The 23,430-nt window shown below is 39.6% G+C and overlaps 1 protein-coding gene across 2 annotated transcripts in view; it reads right to left on the bottom strand.

The window, feature by feature from the left end:
• Positions 1-23,430, bottom strand: part of HTT (huntingtin) — a 193,729-nt gene that overhangs the window by 34,114 nt on the left and 136,185 nt on the right. For both annotated transcript variants that reach the window (XM_024214918.3, XM_024214917.3), the window contains 9 exons: positions 19,122-19,260; positions 13,955-14,077; positions 12,648-12,861; positions 12,304-12,449; positions 11,516-11,693; positions 11,145-11,240; positions 10,332-10,519; positions 7,733-7,859; positions 1,092-1,192 (listed from right to left, as the gene is read on the bottom strand). In XM_024214918.3, the coding sequence (XP_024070686.2) occupies positions 1,092-1,192; positions 7,733-7,859; positions 10,332-10,519; positions 11,145-11,240; positions 11,516-11,693; positions 12,304-12,449; positions 12,648-12,861; positions 13,955-14,077; positions 19,122-19,260 (1,312 nt within the window). The remainder of the gene's footprint in view (positions 1-1,091; positions 1,193-7,732; positions 7,860-10,331; positions 10,520-11,144; positions 11,241-11,515; positions 11,694-12,303; positions 12,450-12,647; positions 12,862-13,954; positions 14,078-19,121; positions 19,261-23,430) is intronic.

Genomic DNA, 23,430 nt, shown 5'->3' on the forward strand with positions numbered 1-23,430 from the left:
ATTAACAATTTTTCCAATTTTTGCTGTATTCAGCAATCTTTTCCATGCTATACATTTATCTTAGATACTCATTTCTTCAATTTAAAAAAAATTATATGACTCCCACTGCCATAGTATCAGAGCATCCCCAATCTTTAATGTATTTACCGTCTGAAGTAGGTAAACATGCCCCCATTTTATAGATGGGAACTGAGGCACAGAGAGACCACATGACTTGCCCGAGATCACGAAGGAAGTCTGTGGTGGGCAGCAAATTGAACCTAGATCACTCAAAGTCCCAGGCTAGTGACCTAGCCACTGGCCCGTCCTTTCTCCCCATTCTGCCTACATCAACCTTTCCTAATTCATTCATATTTATTCTTTTTAGTTTACATTTATTTTCCAATAAGTTGTCTGCATTGCAGCACTTTGTAAATGTTCAATTTCAATAATCTTGTCTGTTAAATATGCTGCTATAAAACATATTTAAAGATCTTATTGATACAGTACTTTCAAGCTGCCTGCAAGTACAGGGAGATGGACCACATAGCGGGTTTCTCCATCTATGACATCTATGGGTTAGTTCAGGATACAACAGCAACAGTGACTGGGCTACGTTACACATCCTGCTCACTTTGTGATCTAAATCTTACAACAAACAGTATTGTAACAAGCTACTTTTTAACACTAAAACAGGAATAGAAAATATCATGTGTAATCTGACCAAATTATTGTTGCTGTTGGAACCTTAATTAGTTCATTTCCTGAGTTTGATTATAAAGATGCAGCTTTTTTCTGATGCAATAATAGGTTTCTTGTAATCTTTTGGCGATTTCTGCCTGTGCTTAATAAAATTAAGCATCTGTATTATCACAATTAGGCTTTGAAGTGTATTTCTTTCATTTATCTGTAACTCAAAAATGGTTGCATTTTTTCTCAAACTTTCCAAAACCATTCACCTACAGGCAGAGACTTTAGCCCAGAAGGTAAATGTTAATTATAAAGGAAGTCATCTTGCGGTATTTCAGTGGGCAAGGGTCTGCCTAACAGAGTTAAATTACCAATAAGGAAAAGCATTTATGCTACATAAACATGTCACTGAATGGCTTTACCTCTTGTTGACTTTCTTCTTGGTCCATTACAATTGGTTGAGTTACAAGCACACCAAGGAGAGTAGCCCAGGTCTCTTCAAACTGGGTACGGCTAGTCCACCCTGTGAACGTATTCAAAGGTATAAGGCTATTTACTACTTCAATGCAACTATAAACTAGCTTTTATTACAAATGTGGAACAGCATTTTAAAATGTAATTTCCACAGAAATAATTTCACACTGGTTCCCTTCCAATTTAAGTCATTTTTATAACTTTTGTAACCTAAGTTTCTCCAATTCTACTTTAAAAAATGTCAATCTCTTACCTAAACTGGATTCTGAACATGCATACGTAAATGATCCTATTCTGATTTGATTTTCAGACACAATTCTAGTTTTTGATTTTATAGTTTAAAAGCAATAAAACCTCAATGAACAAAAATTTGAGAACAGGGTTTTCATAATAAATACTACACTGCAAAAGCATCCAAAATTACCCATTTTTGCAGGGTAGAAATGTGTAGAGGGTCCCAAATGACCCTTAAAAAAAAAAAAAGCTCTCAGTGGAAGCTCATTCCCAGAAAAAGAGGTTTTTTTTAAAAAACACAATTCAATAATGCAAAGGTTTCCCAAATAGATCCCTGACTACTAAAGTTTACATATAAAATAAATAAAATATGAGAACATTCTTCCAACTCAGCGTACAGAGTGATCAAACAGGATACAGACTTAAATCATAAATTAGTCAAATACATCTTCTTCTGTGATGTGTTATCAAAACAATGGTCTTTTGTAAGTACACAGAGAGAATTCTATGTTGCAGCCTTGCAAATCTCATTTGGTGGGAAAGACCCATCCATTTTACTTATTGCCTCCATTGCTCTTTTTAATGAGCCTTGTATGATATTATCTGATTAAAATATGACTATGTAGATCATTGTAGCTACCACTGCTATATAATTTCAACACATCTTGTACAAAGTATGTCAAGTAAGGTGTCTATGGAAAGGTTATGATTTGCTGAATGCGATTATGCTATTTGTATGCATGTATCATTTTTGTATCTGAAGTTATGAATGTTAACTATGTACCTGTATTTCAAATGTTTGTTCCTGTGATAACACCCACAAGGTATTTAGGCTGCACATCTTGAAGGGACTATTCAAGTTAAATGGCCCATCAAGGAACACTTAACTCACAATGGACCATGGAAGACGCCCAGCCACACCTGATGGACTTTCATGTGAACATTCTAACTGGAGTATAGCAGCGACCATTACCCTGACTAACCAAGCATGCATGGACATGTGACTCCAAACACCATCTTGTTACCTGTAATTTTCCACAAACTAGAACAATAGGTTTTCCCTTCAGTTGGCAGAAGCTATAAAAGGCCCTGGAAACAGCTCCATTTTGCCTCTTTCCTGCTCAAACCTCTGGACTATAGACTTATACTAATGGGAGCATTCTAACCAAAGGACTGAGGACCTTCCAATGATTTGGAAGCAACCAGAGACTTAACAAGCCCGCAGTTTATTCCATCACTGCTACAAGTCTGATCCAAGAACTTTGCAATTATTATATGTATTTGATTCCTTTAACCAATTTTAACTCTGACCTTTCTTTCTTTCTTTTTATAAATAAAACTTTAGATTTTAGATACTAAAAAATTGGCAACAGCGTGATTCTTGGGTAAGATCTGAGTTATATATTGACCTGGGCCTTTGGGATCAGAATAACCCTTTTGTTTGATGAAATTGGTTTTAAATAACCGTTCATCATTAAGTCTAATGTCTGGTTGCTGAATCCAGGACTGGAATACCCAAGGAGGCTTCATTTCTGACTTCTTGTTAGCCAGTGTGGTGAGACAGAAGTTTACTTTTTTTGCTGGGTTGGTGTATCTCATGGAAGAATAACCACTAGTTTTGGGGTGGGTCTGTCCTTTTTCCCAGCAGCTTGTCCTGACTTTGGTATTCTCAGTTGTGACCCATGAAGACATCTTGATATATCCACAAAGTTTGAAGTGGCACAGCCTGACAATGTCAGTGCCAAACATAAGAAACAACTTGATGGCACTGTTACAGTTATGCTAATTTTACTGCAATAACCTGGATAAAACCTTTTTGAATTAAGTTTAAGTATCTTAGGGGCTCATTGTATTAAAAATGCAAATGTTATGTATTATTGTGGGATTCTAAGTAACGAGTCTAAGGAGGAGACCTGACTAATGTAAACCCTGGGAACTGTTATGAGCTTCAAAGGAATATTTGAAATAATTTGAACTTTTCAAGTTCAGTGGGTTTCCTAGGAAATACCTGGGGAGGGAAGAGAGGGTTACTCCCCTTGTGCAGTAACTGAGGTTCTTCAAGATGTGTGTCCCTGTGGGTGCTCCATTGTAGGTGACGGTGCGTCCTGGCACCGCTGATCAGAGATTTTTGGTAGCACTGTCTGGTCAGGGCGAATGTGTGCAGTAGCCGCCTTGTGGTGCCATTAGTGCTCACGCATCCTAGCCCCCTCTGTTCCTTCTCTACCGTAACGCTCCTATTTAGAACTCCAGAATAGAGGGGAGGAGGGTGGGTAGTGGAGCACCCACAGGGGGGGACATCTTGAAGAACCTCAGTCACTGCACAAGGTGAGTAACCCTCTCTTCTTCGAGTGCTGTCCCTGTGGGTGCTCCACTGTAGGGGACTGTAGAACAGTACCCCATTATGGCCGGTTGGGTTCCGGAGTAGGTTGGATAGTCGACGATAGTACCGTAAGACCTAGTATTGCATCTGCCTCAGAATCTTTTGTGACTGCATAGTGGTTTGTGAACGTGTGTACTGAGACCCAGGTTGCAGCCTGGCATATTTCTTTGATTGGTACATTATGTAGAAATGCTGTTGAGGTAGAAACGGCTTTCGTTGAATAGGCCCTAATCCTCTGGGTAATGGGGGTTCTATCTTCTGTTGTTGGTAACATTTGTTAGCAATTTGAAATCCATTTAGACAATCTCTGTTTTGAGATGGCCGTGCCTTTTGATCATTCCGTGGTGGATATGAAGAGTCTTGATGTCTTACGGAAATGTTTTGTTCTATCTAGGTAGAGTGCTAGTGCTCATCTAACGTCTAGTGTGTGTAGCACAGATTCCTGAGTAGACCTAGGTGTTTTAGGGTAGAACGCAAGGAGATGTATAGGTTGATTGATGTGAAATGATGAGGTTACCTTAGGTGTGGTCTCAAAGTCACTTTGTCTTTAAAGAATACAGTGTAAGGTGGATGGGCCATAAGGGCCCCGATCTCGTCCACTCTGTGTGCTGATATGATCGCTACAAGGAATGCTACCTTCATTGATAAATGTAGTAGCGAGCAGGTAGCCAGGGGTTCGAATGGGGCTTTGGTGAGGCTCTTAAGTACGAAGTTTAGATCCCATACTGGTGTTGGTTTGCGGACTACAAAGTACATGTTTTGAATTCCTGTAAGGAATCGTTTGGTGATTGGATGCCTGAAGGCTATAAATCCTTCTATCTTGTGGTGAAATGTGGATACAGCTGCAATTCTTGGAATTGTTTTGGATCATCTATCACCGTGGTTGAAGGGGTCATGACTGCCTCATCTGGTGATGAAGAGAAGTTGTGTTCCGGTGGCAATTCCTGTGTATCGTCCAACTCCTCTATAGTTTCCTCAGGTGCCTCCGATGGTTCTGTGGCTGTCTCTGTAGGTGGTCATATTTGCTTCCTTTGAGGGACGTGTCCCCCTTTCATTTGTGCTCTGTACACCACCCATGGATCCCAGTGTGCCCATTGCATTGGGAATGGTAAGGGTGGGCACATTCATGGGTTGGTCAACCATGGTGGCATGTCTCTGCACAGGCGTGGTTTAGTATTTGTAAGTGATGGTTGAGGTTTGGCACCGGAGGCGGGAGGAGTGACCTGAGTAGAATACTCCCTCCTCCATATCATCTTCCTCCTCACTACAGAAGGTCTTGGTTTATCGGTGCCAACGGTACTGGGGAGTCGTCAGTGCCAAGTATAGGAGCCCCTGGTGTTGATGTTATTGGTCTGATCAGCGCTGGGGTCATTGGCACTGTATATATCTGTTTGGGCACTTGCTTCGGTACCGACCTCTTGTGTGTCGCTTTAGTGGGTGCCGATGTGGCTGGTCTCGTCTTTATTGATAACTGCTCCAATGGAATCTGTACTGGGGGGTTACATCACCGGTTTAGGTATCGTCGGCACCGGGTCCTTCCTTGGGGTTGACGGTGTTGTGGAGGAGGCGGCAGTCTTATGCCTTCCACTCGACTCCTTCTCTTTATCATTCGTGCTTGCGGTGCGGCCAGTGCCGGATGTGCCCAGAGTGTCGAGCGTGCTACCCCTGCTGGCCATCAGCTGGAAACAGTTCTCTTTAACAGCTCTTTCTGCAAGGGTGAGGCATCCCTTTTCCTTGATTTTCTGGAGGTTAGGGTGCTTTCCCTGTCCAGGGAGGAGGTTCCTGGAGAGTCTTCTCTCTGGTTCTTATTACTGTCCAAAGGAGGAGTAAGGGATTTTTCCATCAAAATCATTTTAAGTCTCAGATCCCGGTCTCTCTTTGCTCTGGCTTTGAGATTGCTGCAGTGTGTGCATTTCTGAGGAACGTGTCTCTCTCCTAAGCAACGAACGCACTGCGAGTGTCCGTCTGAGATGGGCATCGCTTCCTTAAACAAGTGTCCATCTGAGACAGGCATCTTTTGAATCCAGGCGAGCCCGGCATTATTTTACTAATTTTTTTGTCTAACTATTTATAAAGAACAATAGGGGAGATGATCTCTTTGCATTTTTGGGGGGAGATAACTAGTTTGAAACTGATACTTAATACTAAATCTACGCTATCCACACCTATAGCTACCTATTAACTCTACTATCTAATTTATTTTGTTTTGCTCTATTTCAGACACCGCTCCTGGAGCTCCGTCTGCAGCTGAGGACGGTTGAGAAGGAAATGAGGGGGGCCAGCACCACATGGCCCCCAACCAGACACTGCTACCAAAAGTCTCCTATCAATGATGCCGGGACGCACCGACACCTACAGTGGAGCACCCACAGGGACAGCACTCGAAGAAGAATGCATGTTTCCCACTTCAAAACTCACACTTTGGAAGCTATGCCATGAGGAGGGGACCCTATATCTGCTGATCCCCTGTTACAGGAGGACAGATTAAAGACCCAAACAATATAAAGAAGACACTCTCAGATTCACGGGGGCCAGTAAGCTTATTAGCAGTGTGTAGCTTCTTTTATTGTTTTAATATGTTTTTCTGTAATACTTTCATCTTAAGAATAAACGTACTAGCTTAGAAAGAGCTACGTAGTAACTGAAGCATGAGCACTACACTGTTTATAGTCCCTGAGGGAGGAAGGCAAAGACCTGCAGAGGCAGTCTGCCTTGCTGGAAATTCACAGTGTAAGTAGGGAACTGTGCAGCCTGGAAATAAATCAGTCAGGAAAGACAGAAGCATGTCTCCGCCCAAGAGAAGTAACAGCTAGGGAGCCAGAAGTCTAAGTGGGAGTTCCCTTGCTGGACCATAGAGAGAAAAGACAGGTGCAGCTGCCCTGAATTGTGACTGGTATATCTAACAGTAATGGTGTGATGCAAAAAAACCCAACGGATATTTCTATACAATACAAGGAATGTTACCGGCAATACCAAAGTTAAATCCCTGTATTACTAAAATTTCATATTGCAATTCTGAGCTGAATTTAGTGCTCACTGAATTACAGTGATTCTATCCTGCTCTGCAATATCCACTATTCCACTTCTACATAGAAAACGATAGTCAATGAAGTACCAAAATTGAATTTTTTGGGTGTTTTTTTTCATAACACCGATATACATACAGACATATATACCCCTCGCTCTTCCACCCCCAAATAGGAAGAGACCAGTGCATTCATTTTAGTTTGGGAATTAAGCAGTATGTGAACCCTGCTCTCCGAAAGGGAGAGACGAAATCATGATCACAGTATATTTTGGTTTAGTTTCAACCCAGAGTAAGGTTTTCCTATTTTAGTTTGAGACGAAATCAAATATTGTACTTCATTTTTGCTTTTATAGTGAAACCTAGTTTATCTGAAGCTCATATACCCAAAACTTGTTTATCCGACACAAGATCAAGTGCTCCCATCACGTATCAAAGATGCTAAAAATGTCCCACCACCAATCCAAATTTCTTTCTGTCCTCCAACACATTTGGGTAAACAGTAATGGTCTAAACTCAGGGGTCGGCAACCTTTCAGAAGTGGTGTGCCGAGTCTTCATTTATTCACTCTAATTTAAGGTTTTGCGTGCCAGTAATACATTTTAACATTTTTAGAAGGTCTCTTTCTATAAGTCTATAATATATAACTAAACTATTGTTGTATGTAAAGTAAATAAGGTTTTTAAAATGTTTAAGAAGCTTCATTTAAAATTAAATTAAAATGCAGAGCCCCCCGGACCGGTGGCCAGGACCCGGGCAGTGTGAGTGCCACTGAAAATCAGCTCGCGTGCCGCCTTCGGCACGCATGCCGTAGGTTGCCTACCCCGGTCTATCTTTTATCATAAACTTAGGTTGTTCCTGGATCTACATTCCAAACTATGAATTTACATACTTCTGAGAGCTACTTCTAATAAGTATTCAAAAGAACTATAAACATGTTGTCTACCTACCCAATGTATTAATGCGATAGATGAACTCTTTAAAGATTTCTTTTTCTTGAAGAAATTCTACAGGAATTTCTGGAAAAGCTGTGCCAAAATCACCTGCAGGTTTTGGTGACCAGCCTAGCTTCCAGACCTGTTGGAATATAAAGAGGATACTAATTATTTTAAAATAGTAAATATTATATTAATATTACAGCTATGATCATCACATTTGGAATTAAAAATAGCGAGATACCAATAGTAATGATAACCCATCCTAATGCACAAAGGATTTGTAAAAAGATTCTAAATTCAAATAGTACTTCTATGTGCCTACTATATATTTGACAGTCTTTTTCATGGTATTTTAAGCACGTGTTACATAACCTGCTAAAAACTCAATGAAAATTACTCAACTCTTCCAACAATAACAAAAACAAGTGGATAATCGTGTTACTAAAAAGTGTTTACACTTTTTTTTTGACCGTTTCTAGTAGCAGACTTATTATACTTCTTCCTCTTTACTGAAAGTTGTCAGACAGGGAAACTTTTGGCAAATAAAAAAGCCAAGGTTTCTTTTCTACCCTTACATCATTTCAGAAATAGGTATCTGAATGTGATAAATCTCAAACTCTTCACTTAGAGACCACACAGCACATCTCTCTCTCTCTCCACACCGGACTGAGGTTCAGAAGTCCTTAGATCAGTTATGAATTTGGTCTACCTGAGTAATAGTGCATAGTACTGACACTAGACCAGTAGAAAGAAAGAGGCAGTGCCTTGTAATAACCAATTAAATTACTTTGACATTTAAAGGATTCCATGTTCTCCTTAAAACCTGAACTGTGTAATTAAGATATTACGCACAAAACCTATATTTAATGGTTAGAAGCCCATCTAGTCTCGGAGGACCCAAAAATCAATGCAACTTTCCTCCCCAAAGGCAGCATTTCAAAATGAGATGTTAAATTTAATGGAAGTAAGCAAAACTTGGAAGTTCCATGTTTCACATACCAAACTGACATCAGACCAATCTCACATTATTAATCTGGATTATAGTGGTGCCAACAATGTGCAAGGTGCTTTCCAAATACAGGGAGTCCTTGGAATTACGACGCCCGACTTATGTCGGACGCCACTTACGATGCTTTTCAAATGACTGCCCGTTTCGCCCCAGGATGCTTGTTTCACCCTTATGATGCTCGATTTGCATAAAGTTTGCTTGAAATCACTTCTTGGTTGCACTATACTGGTATGGAGCTGGAATGGGTCACTTCTGATTGGCTTCGAGGCAGCAGGGTAGCTTGTTGCCAGGTAGGGTTGCTGCTTGTTTTTGATTGGCTCCTGACCCTGGGCTCAGCCAATCAGAAAGCGTGAATAGTGATTGGCTGAGGTTCAGCATGTGTGCTATTCACCCAGTCTTTCTGAGCCTTTGTTGCCAGCATTCTGAGCAGCATATGTGAGTTTGTGTGTTTATTTGAATGCTGTTTACAAAATACAGTGTACAGTAAATACATTGATATTGCAACATTAGTCATCTATCATTCATTTAGTAAAAAAATCTGGGTTATTGTGGTGACAATAGTGTATCAAGTGTTGGTTCACAAACCAATCTCCCCTTCATACCATTGATTCCTATGGGAAAAGCGGTTTCGACTTACAACGCAACTCTGAGGAATGAATTGTGTCGTAAGTCCGAGGACTCCCTGTATAACTAACTCTTTGCACCAAAAGACTTATAATCTAAGTTAAACACCACCACTCTCCCCCAATCCTTCATATAAATCATATACTTTTAAAATAAGCCCTCTACTGACCCACTTTTAGTTGACAGTACAATGTAAACACTTTTGAGGGAAGGATTTAAAGGAGAGGTTGTGGACTCTCAGACTAAATTAAGGGAAGGTATTCCACATGCAAAGGGTAGCATAAAGCACAAAGTGAACAAAAACTTTTGACTCAAAAGGGAAAAAAAAAGTGTTCTCTCAACACTTTGTGGCATCCAGGTTGTCAAACACTAGTATATGCAGATTCAGAAACACGTTCCCGCACAGCTAAAAATGCTTCTGATAATTCTGCTTTGTACTTTTAATCAGAGGATCTTAAAGTCCTTTAAAAATATTAAGAAATCTTGCAACAACTCTGAAGTATTTCTCTAGCCATTTTACAGGTACATTAACTAAGCACTAGAAGGGCTAAATACCTTGCCTAGTTCACAGTTAGCCAGCAGCAAATGTGAACAAAATCCAAGAGTCCTGATTTTTTCTAAGTACTAGATGGAACAGTTTCAAACAGAATCTCAAGGAACTCTCAAACGATCCCATAATTCTAACCAAACCTCTCACTCTACAGAAGACATTCATATTTGAAAATATTTTTAAAGCTAGTATTGCCAGGCGCTATTTAAAAAAAAAAAAAAAAAAAAAAAAAAAAAAAAAAAAAAAAAAAAAAAATAAAAAAAAAAAAAAAAAAAAAAAAAAAAAAAAAAAAAAAAAAAAAAAAGGACAAAAGGGGACAACCAAATCTGAGTGTAAAGACTGAAGATCTAGCAAATTATTATATTCATTTCATCCAAAAATGGCCAGTATTTTTCATCTACTAAGGAAACAAACCATAATGCACGTACCAAGGGAGGTACTCTTGTGTAGCTGTTTACTAGAGGCAGTCTACCCAAGCTGATGATTATGTTCTTAAGGACAGGAGTGAGAAATGCTGGGATACTGTTGTTTCTCTTATGTCCCAATGCCAAGACAGTCTGTAAACACTCCACCATTTCAGCCACCATTTCACAAGCTATTGTAATATATTTCGCTTCTGAGTTGAGAGAAAAACAAAGAAGTTCAGTGTAAATTATTGTAAATATATACAAAATGCATACAAATCTAAAGATGTAAGAGGACACAAAAACTCCAATAAGAATAAGCCTATTTCTAACCAACTAAAGTGGAGTCTCAGTGTCAGATGAGCCATATCATCACAGTAGGTCCTAGTCCCACACCTAGAATTGTACTCATACCCAAGACAGTGCAATGCAGAAGATGAAATCGTAAAATGTTGAAGTTGGCACCCTTCAGATGACAAGTTAATAGTTTTTACACTATCGGTCCAGATGCAACTTAAGGTTCTCATAACACTTTTCAAAGAGTGTTCCATTGACACAGTGTCAGTTAAATCTGCACAGAGCACACCCAATCAGTACAGTACTGCAAATGGCTGCTGTGGTCGGAGAACTGTTGTAGAGAGGTCCCAACTTTCTAACAGTAATGCAAGCTTAACCATTTGTTACCAACAGTGAGAATTGTTTTAAATAATTCCTTAGTGCAGATAAGACTCAACCAACTTCCTCTTGTTTTTAACTGGAAATAAGGAGGAAAATCTGGCAATTTTTCTACAAACTATGTAAAACTGCATGCAAACTAGAACTTCATTGTTTACTTACGTTGAGCATTTGAATCAACTTCATCCTCATTGACCCCTTTTGAAGTATTCTTCTTCCTTTCTGGACTAAGAAGCTGGTTTCCAGGTTCAATTGCAACTAAATTAGATAAATACAGAGAAACATTTAAAAAACCTCTCACTTTTAATCCTTTCACAAAATTGTCAAAGCAGCACTTGTATTGGCAAGATATCTGACAAGTTCAAAGGTAAATAAAAAATAAAAAGTTATTTTCCATGGTGGAAACACATTTGGCAAAGAAAAAATTCAAAGGACAGAAAATTCTGCATTTCTTCAGGATTCTTAGCATAGGATCAGTGAGGTTTGCTGGTTTATTCAGCAGCATCTCCCATATTTGTACAAATTTAACTCACCTGCCTCTATTATAAATCTGACACAATTAATTAGGGAGCAAGCCTGTGTCACATACACTGCAGAAGCCAGCAAATTCCAGAGACCAGGTTGCTGTAATGTCAGGCAGCAGCATTCCAAAGCAGCTTGAAGATCTATACTTAGTGGAATATGTTCATGTATTAAATGCCATGACAGTGCCTGTACAAGAAAAAGTTTTCCATTATATCAAATTGTCCCCATATGCAAAAATATGAGATCAAATTATTTTTATTCACATCATTACATCTATTTGCAGCTACCAAAACTAGCAGGATTCATTTTTCTTGTTACAGTAAATTAGCATGTCACTAATTCAAAAAGTTCCAACTAGAAAAAAAGTTATAAGCACTATATTGAGTAAACTATCATGTTTATTCATCTTCTCAACAAGCCCCACAGTGTCACTTTCCAAACTGCCAAGACCTCCCTGTCCCGCAGCCAGACTTTCTCTCAGTTGCGGTGAAAAGTCTCCCTTAAAAAACAAAACAAAACAAACAAAAAAACCAAAACAAAAAACCCCCCAAAACCACCAAAAAGATCCCAGTTTTTCTTGTCCCATATTCTCTGCTAAATTCCACCTGATGTGTAGAATATACTCTGACACAAAAGAGTAACCACTGAATGAACTAATATTGGAAATCGATGCTGATACATAAACCTAGAGCCCAGAAATGCTTCTAGACCTACAGAACTCCTATTGAAACTTCAAGGGAAACGGAACATATTTGTAAACATTCTGTTGCACCTTTTATTACACTCACTCTCTTACCTCTAATGACATTACTACAAACTTCAGGATGTCAGTCTCTTTGTCAGGTGGAATACAGAGAGATGCTGGTAATTTAGAGAGTAACAACAAATACTGAGCCAGTGCACGAGAGAGTTTCATCACAGTCTGGTACAGCATTGTGTCTCCTATAAAATAAAATGTCAGGGTAAAATCTAGAGGCTTGAAATAAAAACCATCAGGGTTAACATTTTCTTTAACAGACAAAACATTTTGGGCAAAATATTTTACTGCTGAAAATCTTTGATCCCATTAGAGAACTAACTTATTGTGATAACATTGTTATACAGTATGATGAAGAGAATAAGACCTTTATTTTGTATTACCAAAAATATCGCTTAGCTTGCTCCAATAGGCTGAAGTCTCAACTGGCTGCAATGGCTGAAAAACTTGATGGCTGGCAGGAAGTTTTTGAACTATGTTACACACATGGTCTAGGGTTACCCTACGGGCAGTTTCAAAGAGGCTGCTCTTTTGGTCTTCTGAGATTCCGTTCATGCCAAGACTTAAACAGGGAGCTAACAAGCTTAAGTTGAACTCCTGAAATCACAAATGGTACATAAAAGTTTAGAAAGAACACACTTCCAAGGAGAAAGGAAATTAAAGCATTTAATGTAATACCATGCAAATTAACAGAGCAACACTATGGAAGAGCCACTGTGATTGCCACAGTTAAGGTTGTGTTCTGGTTCACACTTAAAACTGGATTCCAACTTTATTTTGTGTGGAAAATGCCATCTGTCCCAAATTTTCAGCACCTAATCTGAATAAAACTAGAGTTTTCTGTGAGTTTTAACTGATTAGAACTTGGAAACTAATCAGTTTACAGATGGGAAACTGAGACAGAGATTAAGGTCAAAAGCATACACTAATTTTGGATGCCTAATTTAAGATGCCAGGACCTGATTTTAAAAATTCCCAGTGGCCAGGGGAGAGTTCCACAGTATGCAGCTCAAGGCACACAGAGCACAGCCAGAGTGCAGTGAGCTGGGTGATGACAGCTGGGATGGGTTCATGGAACTGGGCAGCCCCACAGAGCCTGGGGTTTCTGACACAAATGATTCCATGTTGACTCCCAGGTGAGTGAAAGAGAGAGAGCGAGCACGCTTGGAGGAGAGGAGGGGAGAGATCAGGGAGAAAGATAATAATTAAGACTCAGAATTAGACATGGGTATTTTTAGTAAAAGTCATGGCAATAAACAAAAGTTCACAGCCAGTGACCTGTCCATGACTTGTACTATAGATACCCCTGACTGGGGCGCCGCTGGTGCTCGGGAGGGGTGGGGGCAGTGGCCCCGGGCACCGCTGCTACACTGCACCAGCTGCTGCCGAAGTCACGGAGGTCCTGGAAAATCACAGAATCCATGACGTCCGTGACAGACTCACAGCCTTAATAATAATTAATGTACTTGGCTATCTAGAGCACCTTTCAATTGGGAGCTCAAAGTGCTATTGTCCAAGCTCAGTAAAACACAAAAAGTCAACAAAAAACTAAGTAAAATTTAAAGAATTTTTAATTTCTTTTTTAATAATCTAATTTGGTCATTAATAGTAATATGAATAGTAATATAAATTTTACAATTTTTGCAAGTGTCATCTTAAATTCTGCTCTTCCCATTGTGAGAGAAATTACCTTACTGGTCATGAAGGAGTTTAGTTCAGGCTGAGGTATCCTATTCACCAGCTCTGCACCTTCCAGCAGTGCAGAGTCTGACCTGACCCAGCACTGTGATCTGACTAGTGATACATACCAGTCCTTTAAAAAAATAAAAAATGAAATTTACTACACATTTACTTTTGACAGAGTTAGAAAATAGTTCAATTTTGTTTTACCCACTAATTAGTCTTCTCAAAGACTGTCCCTTTGCCAATCCAGAATTACTGGATTAACCATGCCTACTTCTATCTGTGGAGACAGAGCTCTATATATTTCAATTTAAGCACTGAAATTGGGTCCTCTAAGAGACTATTAGATGTCATCTCATCTAGGCAAAACTTCCAAAGCATAAGGGGGCTAGTAAACAAGAATAAGAAAAAAAAAACAAAGCAAGAAAGAGCACACAGGATTGCTGAACAGACCCCATTATAATAGACCAGTAAGACAAAATTGATCTATTTTCTGGCAATTGTCCATTTGCCAATCCAGAACTGCTGGAAAATAGCAAGGAGAAGGAAAAGATGCTAACTGACAGCATGTAGCTCACTGAGACCCTAAGCAAGACGGGGTCATCTAGACACACTGTAATGCACATAAATGATAAAGACAAGCCATGGGAGTAAAAATTAGAATGAAATGCAAAAATTATATGCAATTTTTTAACATAAAGAAAGAAAGCCTGCAGAATCAATCAGAAGATAGCGTTTATCTAGGAATGCTTGGTAAAGGAATGAGGACCAAGTCCTAGCACTTCAGATTTCCTCATTATAAAGTATCTATGGGTCTAGTGGAGACGGAGTGAGGCCTGTGACCCGAGTAGAAAACTTGTGGAAACTAAAATTTGCAATGGCAGACTTAATACAAGATGGCCTTTAATATTTTCTCTCTCTTTCTGGTGTCGTTTTAACTGCAAATGGGTGCCAGTATTTACAGAAGGGAGCTGTCCTATCTAAATAGAATTTGATGGCCCTAGGGATATTAAGGAGTGAACAGTAACCTCCTTAGTGCAAAAAGGCTCAGGCAAAAGGAGGAAAAGCCAATTTCCTGGTTAATGAGAAGAGAACAATATTTTAAGGAGAAATTCAGGCAAAAAATTGAACAGCCACCTTGTTGGTGAAAATCTGAATATAGTATTTCTTGCAAGAATGTGCACTGATTTAGTGTACATATGCAACTGCAATAAGGAAGTTTACTTTTAGGGTGATAGGGGACTATGAGTTTTTGGTCAAGGGTATATCTGGAAGAGCCTAGAAACTCCAGACTGAGTCTCACTATACTGAATACCTGGTGGTCACACATCCAGTCAGTCTCTCAGGATAGTGAAGAAAACCAGGATATGCAGGGATATAAATTAAACTTCATTTTTAAAGTAATGTTCAAGGACAAAAGGGCCTACACTTGGCATTACAGAGTATTCACAAAGGTCTAGATTGAAAAAAATCTGTGAAGATTTCCTGAATGGATGATAGAAACCTAAAGGGAATCATTCTTGCTGAAACACCAACAGAATAGTGTAGCTCAGATACTGATATGCTTAGAATTGTGAAATTTTTCTTTGGCTACAAGAGAAAGTTCACAGCAGCAGCAGAGTAGTCAAAGGTCTGCAGAATCAACCTGTTAGTTTTGATGCTGCTAAACTGAGGTTGCCAGGGGCTGGATTAAGTCCAGATCCTGTTGCAGAAAATCTTTGAAGTGGCCACTGCTCAGATAAACCACCTGAAGCAAACTGAGAAACAAGATCTTCAGGTCCAATAGGGAGCTGTAGGAATAATTTTGGCCCAATTTCTCCAGAGCCTGCTGGCAATCCTCAGCAAATGCAGAAGTGGTGAGAAAGCGTATAGCCAAAGGGCACAACCAACTGAAAGATAAAAGCATCCACTAGTCAAGCTTAAGGGCTCCAATGTGTGGAACAAAAATACAAAAAGGTTTATCTGGTGGACATCTCATTTAACAAATACCAAAAATAGCACCGAATTGTCATTCTATGGGAAGGAAGTTTCTGGGTTCAGTCAATTTGCTTGCACGTTCAGTTTGCCCTGCGTACTTGTTACTGAAATGGATAGGTGAGTGCTCTTAGACAAAATCTACGAGGTTCTGAACTAAAGAGAGAGGAAGGTACTCATGGTACCACCCTGCCAGTTTATGTAGGTGTTGCAGAATTAGCCACTGAGAAAACATGAATGGACATCTTGAAGTTTCTGTGCTTTGCAAACAAAGCAGAACCAGACTCCTGGTGGTGGGGAAACATGTTCCAAAGATCTAAGAGATCCTTCATGGGAACAAGGGAACTTGTCCCAGTTTACTACAAAGCCATGTCTTAGAGAACTGACAGGGCTTAAAAGTTAAATCTGTCTATTTGAAAGGAACTGCCTTGATAAGTAGGTCCCCCAATTAATGAAAGCTCTGGATTCCTTCTTTACTCAGTATTGCAGTCACTATGACCATTCATCTTTGCAATAATCTGAGGAATGGATGGAAGATCAAAGGGAAGATCCACATTCTGGAAGTCGTTTTGTTCTGTGAAATATTGAGGGGTGTTGTCTGGGCAGGTTGGATGGGGAGATAGACGTATGTCTCAAAGGAATTTACTCTGAGATTATGGATTAAAAGACCAAGTGTTTGAACTCTGAACCTGGTCTTCTCAAATAGATTGGCTGGGGTGGGGGGCGAGATCCAAGATGATTCAGACCTCTTTGCGGTCACCGTAAAACAACAGGAGCAAGCAGATTCCTCTCAGACAGGTTGAACAGCCATAGTGCTGGGTTTGTAACAGTTCGTTAACTATTTCAAGGAGCGTGTCTTTCAAGGACAACATGGGAGGGAGATGGCAATGTAGCATGGAGTGAAAGAAGAACTTTGAACAGACAAATTAAATTGATTTCATAACCCATCTGAACTGGTCCAAACAAGGAAGGAAGAACCTCCATTTCCCCTACAATGAAAATGCTAAGGGTTTCACTGTGATTTAGGTTGCTGGGGGCAGAGTTGAAAGAGTTTCTAATTCGGACCTCTGACTCTAACTAAGCAATGGAAGGGATACAAGTATTCTCCCTGGACAATTAGATCTCGGACATGGGGACTTTTTCCTTTTCCTGTTTTGGGAGCTGAAACATGCTAGATCAGTAAGTTCCTTGATAGCTGTATCAAAGGTCTCTCCAAATAGCTTGGAGGGAGGGAGCTTTGACTAAATGTTTTTGGAGGTGGAATCTGTCCCAATTGCATATTGAGATATTATGCTTCATAATGGTGGAATGTAGAAGGGAACTGATATGAGAAATAGACTATGCAATACGAAATACTATGGACAAAGAATGGGAGAGAGAGCAGGTATTTAAGGAAAGTTTTAAGAGCCTTGGTACCAACAACCTTTTGTTTTGTCAAGGCTGAAACCTGTCAAATTTATGACAAAAACCATGAAGGTGGCCATCAGATCATAGCTGCTTTGAGCACTTTGACACTTAGGCAGAAGTTTCATAAAACTTGCTGAGGGAATGTTCATTAAGCTTGTCTACAATGTCTACGAGTGGCTGCCCTTCGTAAGGGAATTGTTTCACTTCAGCAGAGGTAGACACAGTCACCTCAGATGATTGCAAATGTAGAGAAACTGTCCTGTTGGATTCTATAGAGCTTCTGACATATGTCTGGTGGATTCCTTTTTTGCAAGTGAAGTAGAGCTACTCAACCAACAATCTTTTTGTTGTACACTGGTAGAGCTGATCTAATTTCCCTCATTTTAATTATTTGGGGGATTCCTCAAAGATCTAGGATGGAGTGGATTTTTGCCAACTAAGCTTTCCAATGCAGAGTCAAAATTACTGTCCTCAGCCTAATTGGACTCTGAAGAGCTGGAAGAAGTTAGAAGGAGAAAGCTCCCTATCTATGAAGGATGTGGTACTACTGTACTTCCAATGGTTCTCATGTTATTTGAGTTTTCTGGAGTGGTTTCTCAGATGTTCATTGGTGTAGGGTGGAAGGGAAAAAAAAAGTCAGGGTCAGAGGAAGAAAAGGAGTTTCTGAGAAACACACTCTAGAAAGGGCCATACTACCGTGTGAGGAGGAGCAGCCAGATGTGGAAGGGACAAAGCCTGAGACCATGTAGTGCAGGTCACCACTGTGGGGAAGCATGTCATCAATACACATTGAGCTAACTCTGGTCTAACTGAAACACAAGGAAGGTAGGGAAGGGAATCCTGGAAAAACCCAACTAAAGAGACTACCAGATTGATGGAAGTGGCTGGGGTGAGGGTCCCAAGACAGGGAAAGGTCGTTTAACTGGGAACCAAAGGAGTATAGGACTGAAGTGTTCAGGAGGTGCCTTGGCTGAGGGAACAAGGACCACTTCATTTCCCTCCCTTGCCCCTAGATTGGAGTGGTGTCCCAAACTACAGACATGAAAAAAGGTAGTAGGTAGACTGGCTGTGCCACACAAATGAGTAGAGCTGCACATATGCCCCACAGTGAATGGATCAGATCCTGTTCAGTAGGATGCAGTTTCATATAAGACCAAGACATGCTAGCCTCAAGGCTGCTGGAGACTCTTGTAGGACATGAACACTGGAGGCCGACAGAGGACTGCAAAGAGTACCAGATGGTAGGCTAAAGCCTAAATAAGACATCAGCTGTTGGGAGCCAGGAACTCTGTGGATTTGCTGGCCCAATGGCTAAACTAGGGACTGCACTGAGGCAAAGAGGAGTCAATGAAGAAAATGAAGTCTTTGAAAGTAAACAAGACAGTAAGACAAAGAGCAAAAGCACAGCTGAGGTGGTCAGAGATGAGAAAGATGGTACCTATAAGTCTCTTAAGGAACCAGTGAAAGTTCTGAAGTAGCAAATGGACAAAAACAGTCTCTTGCAAACAGACATAACGTGCATCTCTTCATCAATATTACAGGCTAAAAAAGTTTAAATTAAAAGAACTGCACAAAACAGTAAGTTTATCACAATTAGATATAAATGTATGTGCTGCAGAATTTAAGAATAGGTAGCTGACGTTTATTTACCACATTATTCAGATTTGTACACAGACCACCATATGGGGATTAAAGAAAAGCTTCATTCGTAGATATATTTTACTAATAGAAAAAGCTTGTTATAGCAGATAGCAAATGTGTTTTCCTATGAAATATTCTAAATATGGCCTTACTTTGTCTGGAATTACATTCTCTAAGGCTGGTTGGTTTTCTCCATCCAGTGGGTGTGAAGTAACCAAAGGTGAAGGGCTAGTTGTTTCTGGTGCTACTGTAAGGCGAAACCTGTCCAATAGCGAGTAAAGTCTTTGGTGTCTGAAAACAGATAAGCACACATCAGAAAATTTTTTTTTTTATAATGAATACCTATTTTACATTATGCTACAAACTTTTAATATACCTGTGCTAATTACCTGGTACCTGCTAATTACCTGGTACTGATATTCCACTCTTATCACTAAAACTAAATTTTCCACTTTTCTACATTGTCCTCCAGCAGCTACCTATCACAAATTGAATTTGAAGGAAGACAGTTACTCACCTTACAGTAACTGCGGTTCTTTGAGATGTATTGTCTATATATACATTTTCCACTGTTAGTGCGCATGCACCCAGTGAACTCAAGTTTACATTCTTTTGCCCCATCATTTGTCTGTTGGGGTATGTGCCCTGAGCACCCTCATGCCCTCAGCCAAGGGCTTAAAGGGCAGGGCAACTTCAACTGCCCTTCAGTTCCTTTGCCAACAGGTTTTAATCTAGGTTTTAATTACGGTTGTCAAGCGATAAAAAAAATAAATCGCAATTAACCACACTGTTAAACAATAATAGAATACCGTTTATTTAAATATTTTTGGATGTTTTCCACATTTTCAAATATATTGATTTCAATTTCAACACAGAATACAAAGTGTACAGTGTTCACTTTATATATATTTTTTATTACAAATATTTGCACTATAAAAATAAAATAGTATTTTTCAATTCAAGTACTGTAGTGCAATCTCTTTCATGAAAGTAGAAATATGCACACAAAAATAACTGCAGTCAAAAATAAAACCATGTCAAACTTTAGAGCCTACAAGTCCACTCAGTCATACTTCTTAGTCAGCCAATCGCTAAGACAAACAAGTTTCGGGAGATAATGATGCCTCCTTCTTATTTACAATGTCACCTGAAAGTGAGAATAGGCATTCGCATGGCACTTTTGTAGCCGGCATTGCAAAATATTTACATGCCAGATGCGCTAAAGATTCATATGTCCCTTCATGCTTCAACCACCATTCCAGAGGACATGTGTCCATGCTGATGATGGGTTCTACTCAATAACGATCCAAAGCAGTGCAAACCGACTTATGTTCATTTTCATCATCCGAGTCAGATGCCACCAGAAGAAAACATTTTCCTTTTTGGTGGTTTGGGTTCTGTAGTTTCTGAATCGGAGTGTTGCTCTTTTAAGACTTCTGAAAGCATGCTGCACTCCTCATCCCTCTCAAATTTTGGAAGGCATTTCAGATTCTTAAACCTTGGGTCGAGTGCTGTAGCTATCTTCAGAAACCTCACATTAATACCTTCTTTGCATTTTGTCAAATCTGCAGTGAAAGGTTCTTAAAGCAAACAACATGCTGGGTCATCATCTGAAACTATTATAACATGAAATATATGGCAGAATGCGGGTAAAACACAGATCAGGAGACATACAATTCTCCCTCAAGGAGTTCAGTCACAAATTTAATTAATGCATTATTTTTTAACGAGTGTCGTCAGCGTGGAAGCATGTCCTCTGGAATGGTGGCCAAAGCACGAAGGGTCATACGAATGTTTATCTTATCTGGCATGTAAATACCTTGCAATGCCGGCTACAAAAATGCCAGGCAAATGCCTGTTCTCACTTTCAGGTGACATTGTAAATAAGAAGCAGGCATCATTATCTCCCATAAATGTAAACAAACTTGCTTGTTCAGCCAATCGCCAAGACAAACAACTTCTGTAGATTCTTTTAAATATATTCCAGTACTAGAGATATGTAGGGAGCTATTTGGGTTCAGTGCATACTTTTATCCAGCATTACTCCATAGTGAAAGCATCAAGATCTGATGTTCATTTTGATAGGGCTGTCTTACAGTCACTTAGATAGATTCCTGTCATCCATTTTCTGTGATCCTATGTCACTGTTCATGAGTTACCAACAGTGGAATATATATGGACAAACACTCAAAGGAGAAGAAGAAATCATTCACCTTACAGTAATTGGTTCATAAGGATGTATTGCCCAACTGACCCCACACCCTCTCAGTTCCTTCTTTCTGGAAACTCTGATGTAGAGGGATAGAAGGGCAGGTTACAGAAAGGACACATGAAACATCTCAAAGAACAATAGTTATGAAAGGTTAGTAACTGTTTTTTCTTCGAGTGACTGCACATGTGCATTCCACTCTTGGTGATTCCCAAGCAGCTAAATAGGCGGAGGGAATCAGAGTTCATGTACAGACAGACCAGCTTGATAGTACAACTTGACCAAATTTGGCATTACCTCTTAGTGTTGGGCAATGGTTTAACGGAAGGAGAAAGTGTGACCTGAGGACCAGGTTGCTGCTTTATAAATGTGCAGGATAGGGATCTGCGCAAGGAATGACATTGAGGATGCTTGTGATCTTGTGGAGAGAGCACACAGCTAGTCAAGTGGTGAAATGCCTGCCAGATCAGAACATGCTTGCATACAAGTAGTAACCCAAGATGAAATTCTTTGAGATTGGAAGACCTTTCATTGTGTTTGCAATAGCCACAAACAGTTGGGTGGACCACCAAAATGGTTTGGTCGTGTCTATGGAAAATGCCAGTGCCCATCTAACGTCCAATGTCCGTACCTGTTGCTCATCCCTATTTGCATGTGGTATTGGGTAAAATTCAGGAACTTCAATTAACTGATTGATATCTACAAAACAAAGGGGAAACTGTACAGTGAGCAAAGAGGCTTAAAAACTGTAAATTCCAACTCATACCCACAGATGGTGAGAAAGAAATGAGAGGTGGCTAGGGTCACCTTGCTTTTTATATCCTTTGTTGGAGGCATGAGGATACTCAGGGTGCATGTGTGGACCGCAACAGACACTGCTGGACAGAAAAACCAAACTCAAGTGCATTAGACATATGCACACCAACAGTGGAATACATATGGACAAACACTCATAAAAGAACTGTGTGTTTTGGTAGGAAAACAAAATCAATAAATTTGCTTCATTACCAACACATAGGAGACATTAATCTGCATTAGCACTAAAAGTTGTTTTCTTCACTGAGCTACTTATGTTGTTCAATCAAAAGTGAGTGAACCAAAACTGCTGATTTAAGTTCAGAGCCTGTCCTAATGACTGATTTCAACCAATTCTATGAAATCACGTTGACACTGACATTTTGCAGTGTTCTGTATGGAATTTGAAATCACAGCTCTTACAACTCAAATAGAGTTTCAAATTAGCAGAGCTTTTAAAAAAATAAATCTATTTTCTTCGTAAGAAGTTTAAATGCATAGTTCTTCTGATAGACATTCCACCTCCAAAATATGTAGAAACTAGTTTACCTTCTACTAGCTAATGCACTGAATGCTACAGAAGGCATGCTCAGCAATATGAAAAAAGAACAGCTTATGGTATGTTGCAATAACAGGTCTGACCTTTTTTTTAATCTGTCAAGCAGATAATTTTTCTGGCATACACTTTGTCCCCATAAGAAGAAATCCAAACGTACCCAAATAGAGACAATACTGGCAGAAAGAACATCACTGACAATACTGGTCATGAGCCTCTTACAAACCTTTTCAAGACTCAGCTTAGACATTTCTTGCTCTTACTATTGCTTTTGGACTTTTGTTACTATTATCAATAAAAAGTCTACACCACAAGTTATGTTGGGAGTTGTATGATGGAACAAATCTTGTTAACTAAGCTTATCCCAATGCAGGCAAGAGATAACAATATTATATTCTTTTTACCAAACCATTTTATAGTCTTAAACCTTAAATTCTTTCCTCCTCACCACCTCTTTCCCCCAGGATACAATAAACTCCTACTGAAGGCAACAGGGTTATTCTTAACCAGCATTTGTGAGGAGCTAGGTGAATCAGGCTCCTGACCTTTACAAGGCTGTATCAAAAGAAACAATAGTAACAGTTTGAATCCTTCTACACAAGCAAGATTAAACTGTGCTATCACATAGGTGGGAGACTACTGTGCTCATGTGATAACATGACCTGGACCTGGTCTGAACTATTCGTCTTCAAAATACTCTATGGAAATTAAAATCACTATTAAGAATTTAGAGTCTTTTCCAAGAATTTATAGTCTTATAGAGGGTTCCCTCCCCACCATTACAGCAGGCCAGCAGAAAATATCCTTGCAGATCTCCAGGTTGCATTGTTGTTTTAAAATTAATCTACTCTAAAAATTCTACTCTGTCAAGGCAATTAGTTATAACATGGTTGTTCCTGAG

This window comes from Terrapene carolina, unplaced genomic scaffold, assembly GCF_002925995.2.
Source record: "Terrapene carolina triunguis isolate 2854851 unplaced genomic scaffold, T_m_triunguis-2.0 Scaffold66, whole genome shotgun sequence".
Classification (NCBI taxonomy): domain Eukaryota; kingdom Metazoa; phylum Chordata; order Testudines; family Emydidae; genus Terrapene; species Terrapene triunguis.